A 6,000-nucleotide genomic window follows, 5' to 3' on the forward strand; every position below is an offset into this window, starting at 1 on the left:
GAGGTACATAGTAAGAACATGTAGTACACTGGCTCAGTAAAAGTTACTAGTATATATGCACAAATATGCAAATAAATGTGTTTGAGTCCATATTAATTAGGCTAAGCAGCCGGGCGTGGTAGTGGACACTTGTAATCCCAGCATTCGGGAGGCTGAGACCGGAGGATCGCGGTTCGCGGACAGCCTTAGCTACTTAGTGAGGCCCTCTGCAACTCAGACCTCGTTTCAATATAAAGAATAAAAAATAGGGCAGGGGGTGTAGCTCAGAGGTCGAATGCCCCTGGGTTCCATCCCCAGACCCACCAAAAAAAAAAAAAAATTAGGCTAAGCATCGAGCAAATAACAAAGGATAAAAAAAAACCTAATAATTTGTGGACAGAAATCCCAAATCTAGTGTTTTATCTAATTTCCACAGGTTTCCCCTTAAAAACCTGTTTTCCAATCCGTTCATTGGGAATTTTTGATGTGTGGTGAAGAGGTCCTTGGTGTGGTTTCCTCACTCTTTGACAACCTCTGACCACAAGGGTGGAGGTGATGGTGCCAGGGTGAAAAGACCAGGGTGTGGCATGTGCATCAGGTGCTTAGCTCTGTGATCATACATGTAGATCAGTGAGTTACGCGTCCCGTGCCTGCAGAGTGCACCTTAACTCCAGGCAGCCCTCCTGCCGAGGTCAGGGGAAGCTGGGCAAGTGTGCAGTCACCAGTGCGAATCTGCTGTGATGATTAGATTGTAACTCAATGGCATATTATGAAGATTGCATCCATATGTTCTTTGGTGTTCTATGTGTGGCATACTTTAAACCCTAACCAGTTTAGCCTGGCATGGTGGCGCGCGCTTGTAATTCCCGCGTTTGGGAGGCTGAGACAGGAGGATCGCACAGGTTCAAAGCCAGCCTCAGCTACTTAGTGATGCTCTCAGCAACTTAGTGAGACCCTGTTTCCAAATAAAATGTAAAATAGGTCTGGGAGTATAGCCCAGAGGTAGAAAGCCCCTGGGTTCCACCCCAGTAAAACACACACACACACACACACACACACACACACACACACACCCTAACCAGTTTTCATAATTGCTTTTGAATTTTGAGTTTTGCATGAATTTCCCTGTTTTACTTCTGCACCAGTCAAATTACATGTTGTGGCCTTGAAGAGTTGCTGTTTTAACATTTAGCCTTTTCTTCCAAATTTAGGTTAGCTCTTACCAAGTTGGATATTTTGGACACCTTTACAGAAATCAAAGTTGGAGTTGCTTACAAGTTAGATGGTGAAATCATACCTCATATCCCAGGTACTTTTTTTAGGCTGTGTCTAAAGAATATGATACGGTAACTGGGTGTGGTGGCACACAATTCTAATCCCAGCATTCTGGAGGCTGAGACAGGAAGATCGTGGTTCGTGGCCAGTCTCAGCTACTTAGTGAGGCTCTTTGCAACTCAGTGAGACCCTGTTTCAAAACAAAGCATAAAAAATAGGGCTGGAGGTGTCACTCAGTGGTAGAATGCCCCAGAGTTCCATCCCCAGTACTGCAAAAATAAATTAAATAAATAAGGAAAGAAAGATAGATAAAGAATATGATATGGTGAACATAGTAGGGCAGTTTCCTGCAGCTCTTCTGTATAGTTTATGATGTAGCTTGTAGGCTTAATGTCTCCTTTATACACAGTGCAGATGTGCACATCTACCATGAGCATTTGGCTGGTAACTGCTGTTCATTTGAGTGCTAGTCCCATGTTTGTGTTCATACTCAAAATAAGGAAGAAACGTGGAGCTGGGCATGGTGGCGCACGTTTGTGGTCCCAGCATTTGGGAGGCTGAGACAGGAGGATCTGGGTTCAAGGATAGCCTCAGCTGCTTAGTGAGGCCCTCTGTAACTCAGCGAGACCCTGTTTCAAAATAACGAATTAAAAATAGGGCTAGGAGTGGAGCTCAGAGGTAGAATGCCCCTGGGTTCCATCCCTCATACCACCAAAAAAAAAAAGAAGAAGAAGAAACATGGCATCCCTGGGCCGTGCTGCTCCCGAGTCTCATCCTCCCTGTTTTGAAAGTAACGTCCATGGACGAGCTGGGTTTGATGGCTCATGCTTTGTAGTCCTAGCCACTTGGGAGCCTGAGGCAGGAGGATCATTTGAGTCCAGGAGTTTGAGGCATCTTGGCAATATAGTGAGACCCCCCATCTCTTTTTAAAATACAAAGAAAGAAAGGAAATTAACTTACTTGGAGGAATTCAAGATCCCTGCTTTTCATGGTAAGCCAGTTCTCATTACATGAGACTACCCTTTCCTTCCAGCCCTTGAGTTACTTTCTGCTGTCTCTATCCTGTGTGTAGAGTGGAGGGTGCAAGGAAACTTCTGTTTGAGGCTGTGTGGTTTCTGAAGTCTCATAATGTCATGGGGTTTCTCGAGTTACTTGAGAAGTTCATCTCCCCACTCTCAGGTGTGACTTTAGAGGAGGTAAGGGCAGCATCAGGAGACACCTGAGTGCCATGTTTATTGTGACACCATCACGATAGCTAAGATAAAGAACTAGCCAGGTGCTGGCCAGTGAATGAATAGGTAAAGAAAACGATATCTACCAAGGGAGTGTCTTCAGCCATAAAGAAGAGTGAAATTCTGTCATTTGCAGAAAAAGGATGGAACAGAAGGGCATGCTAAAGCAAAATAATCCAGACATAGACAAGTATTGCAGGTTCTCTCATATGTGAAAATACAAAAAAAAAAAAAAAAAGAAGAAAGATATCTGAAAGCAGAAGAGGATTTCAGTGGCCTGGGAAGGGTACTGGGGTGGGGCTTATGGAGATATCACAATGAATTCTATTAACTTACACAATTAATTTGAGTTTCTTATAATAGAATTTTAGATTTCCTTCAGGTAGTAATATATTCAGCTATGAAGCGAGCATGGAAAATGAGACTGGTTGCAGGAGCAGCATGTTCCTGCCTCAGCTAACACTTTCCATGCTGTGTGTATGGTCACTCGTGCCTCCTCTTTTGAAATTGCCCTTTCCCCTTCCTCTCCCCGTGATGCACCTTTCCTTCCTTCCTTCCTTCCTTCCTTCCTTCCTTCCTTCTTCTCTCCCTCCCTCCCTCCCTCCTTCTTTCCCTCCCTTCCTTCTTTCCTTCCCTGTCCTTTGTCATCTTCTCGCCCTCCTCCTTGTTTTTTTCTTCCTTTCTCACTCTTGCTCCCTCCTAGAATGACGTAACTGAGCCCCATAGAATATTTTTACTCAGATGGTCACCTGGCACACAAGTGCTGCTGCCCCGGCCTCCTCCTCTCACTGCCTTCCTCATCTCTTCCACCAGGCTGTGTGTTTCTTGAAGATGAGACCCATTCAAATTTAGTTCCTCATTATTGTTTGTTTTAAGGAAAATATGAGAAAATGATAATAAGATGGTAGTTTTTAAAAGTCATGTGTTTCAGAGAACATTGTAGTACATTGGCAGATCTGATTCAAGATAGCATGGGAATTGGGGTAAGAGATGTGTGGGTGAATGGCTGGTGTGGCACGTGATGGGCTCATGGAGATACATTAGAAGAATTCTCTAGATTACTGCATGTAGATCATGCTTGTTTGGAGCACACACTGAGGTTTTCCATATATTCTTTATCCACTTAGAGTGAAAATTCATAGGTTGCTGCAGAAATGTTATGTTTCTAAAGCCTCGAAAATTCTAAATTCTGAAACATACCTGGATCTAGGAATTTTGATGTGTTTGTAAACCTGTGCTATGTCAAAAGATTGTTTCACTATAAGCACTGTGTGCCATAAACAAATATACTCCTTAACTTTTAGCAAACCATGAAGTCTTAAATAAAGTCGAAGTTGAATATAAGACTCTCCCAGGATGGAACACAGACATATCACATGCAAGGGTATTTGAAGAATTACCTGTTAATGCACAAAATTATGTTCGATTTATTGAAGATGAACTTCAGATTCCAGGTAAAATATTTTATGAACAACTACCTTTTCTTCTACTTTTACCTAACCTGTCTGCCTTTGAATTAGAATTAAAAAAATATCATATTACTTTGAAGGATGGTTACATTTTACATGAATGCCCAGGAAGATAAAAAATAATAGCTATTCCTTAAAGTATATATGATATGTTATGGTTTTGGGGAAAGATGTTATGGTTTGGGAAACTGTCCCCAGGGACCTTTGTTAGACCCCTGGGAATAATTCTCCAAAGAAAACACAAAAAGACAAAAAAAATTTAAAAAGTGCGGGTTCTTGTCCTGAGCTAAGGATAAATATACAATAGCCCGGACTCTTGCTGAAGATTTAAAGAAGTTTATTAAAAAGAGAAATAGCTGGGTGTAGTGGCGCACGCTTGTAATCCCTGCGCTTGGGAGGCGGAGACAGGAGGATCGCGCGGGTTTGAAGCCAGCTGTGCTGGCTTAAGAGACCCTGTTTCTAAATTTATTTATTTTATTTTTTTGGTGGTACTGGGGTTCCTGGAAGCCCATCTACCTCCAGGCTACACTCCCAGACCCATTTTTACATTTTTTTTAAAATTTAGAAACAGGGTCTCCTAAGCCAGCATGCACGGCTGGCTTTGAACCTGCGCGATCCTCCTGTCTCTGCCTCCCAAGTGTGGGGATTACAGGCATGCGCGACCATGCCCAGCCTGTTTAAGTATAAAAATAGGTTTGGGAGTGTAGCCCAGAGGCAGAAGGGTTTCCAGGAACCCCAGTCCCACCAAAAAAACAAAAAATTAAAAGGGCTGGGCTGTGTAGCTCTTAGGTATACACACAAGCGCATTACACCAAATGATGACTGAGAAGAGTAGGAACCACCTGTCTTAATCCCAAAGGCTGGACACTGTAGGTGGATCAATGCTCTGATTTTGTCTGTCTCTCTTTTTTTTTTTTTTCCAGTCAAATGGATTGGTGTAGGTAAATCCAGGGAATCTATGATTCAGCTCTTCTGATGATTGCCAGCCACATAAGAAACATTCCTTCAGAGGGAGGTGAAAGACTTTAAATATTTCTTTGTGACCTGCGAGTTGAGGATCAGACACTGCAGCGAGGCCCATCGGTGTGTTCGGCGCCATGCCAGCCATCGCCACTCCTGCTGCGTACGGTGCCATGCTTTGTTTCAGTGTGTAGTGAGAGTCAAGTCCCAGTGGTCTGAAATCTAGTCACTTTCAAATGCAGTTTTCCTCACTGTCATCACCGCGTGTTCTGTTTTGCCCCTATTAGATGTTAGGAACAATTAATGCAATTTTGCACAAATATCTTCACATTCTGATCATCTAGTTGTCACTGTAGTCCTTACTGTTAGAAAAAAAAGTTGAGAAGATAGGAGTTCTGTAAACTTTGGTGATGCTACAAATTCTGTTTAAATTGTGAATTATTTTCTGCTGAAACCATTGCAAAATTGAGCTTTGGCAGGGGGGCAGGGGGTTTATTCATGGGTCTTTTATTTGTACAGAACACAGAATTTATTTCTCTCTATAAAGTATTTAATGCATTGAACATTTAACCAAATGTTCAAAGAGAAAAGATGTTTCCAAACAATATTCTTAATGCTAAAAAAAATCATTAAAAAAAAACTTGTGATATTTGGTGGATATTTTTCTTTAGTTTCAGACATTAACTGAAATGTATCTTTCTTTTTTAACATACCATTATTTCTAAGTCTAATGGTTTTTTTTCAACACTGTGCCTATGAATATACCTAGAGATTATAGGTTTCCAAATGAACCTATTGTTGACCATACTTTTGATCATGCCTTCATTTTTTCTTAAAAATGTGTTATTTTGGCAATTAAACTTAACATATTGTGTTGTAGATTATCCTTAAATGAACTATTAAATGTTTAAATTAGGTGCCACTTAAATTTATTTTATTATACCACCAATAGCTGAATTAAAAATATTTCTAGTAAGCTCTGTGTATTGTGTTTTTGTTCTTGTAGTAATAACACTAATATATAGGAATGAGCTTTATCCTTCAGGTATGTGGGTATCAGGTGGGAAGGAATAAAAAAGAGTCTT

General features: G+C 41.3%; 1 protein-coding gene across 3 annotated transcripts in view; it reads left to right on the forward strand.

Moving 5' to 3' along the window:
- Window positions 1-5,022, forward strand: part of ADSS2 (adenylosuccinate synthase 2) — a 31,759-nt gene extending 26,737 nt beyond the window's left edge. For all 3 annotated transcript variants that reach the window (XM_080698291.1, XM_080698293.1, XM_080698292.1), the window contains exons 11-13: window positions 1,191-1,288; window positions 3,791-3,940; window positions 4,879-5,022. In XM_080698291.1, the coding sequence (XP_080554417.1) occupies window positions 1,191-1,288; window positions 3,791-3,940; window positions 4,879-4,931 (301 nt within the window). In that variant the 3' untranslated portion in view covers window positions 4,932-5,022. The remainder of the gene's footprint in view (window positions 1-1,190; window positions 1,289-3,790; window positions 3,941-4,878) is intronic.
- The last annotated feature ends 978 nt before the right edge of the window (window positions 5,023-6,000 follow it).

Source organism: Muscardinus avellanarius (assembly GCF_963383645.1).
Source record: "Muscardinus avellanarius genome assembly, chromosome: 7".
In the NCBI taxonomy this organism is placed as follows: domain Eukaryota; kingdom Metazoa; phylum Chordata; class Mammalia; order Rodentia; family Gliridae; genus Muscardinus; species Muscardinus avellanarius.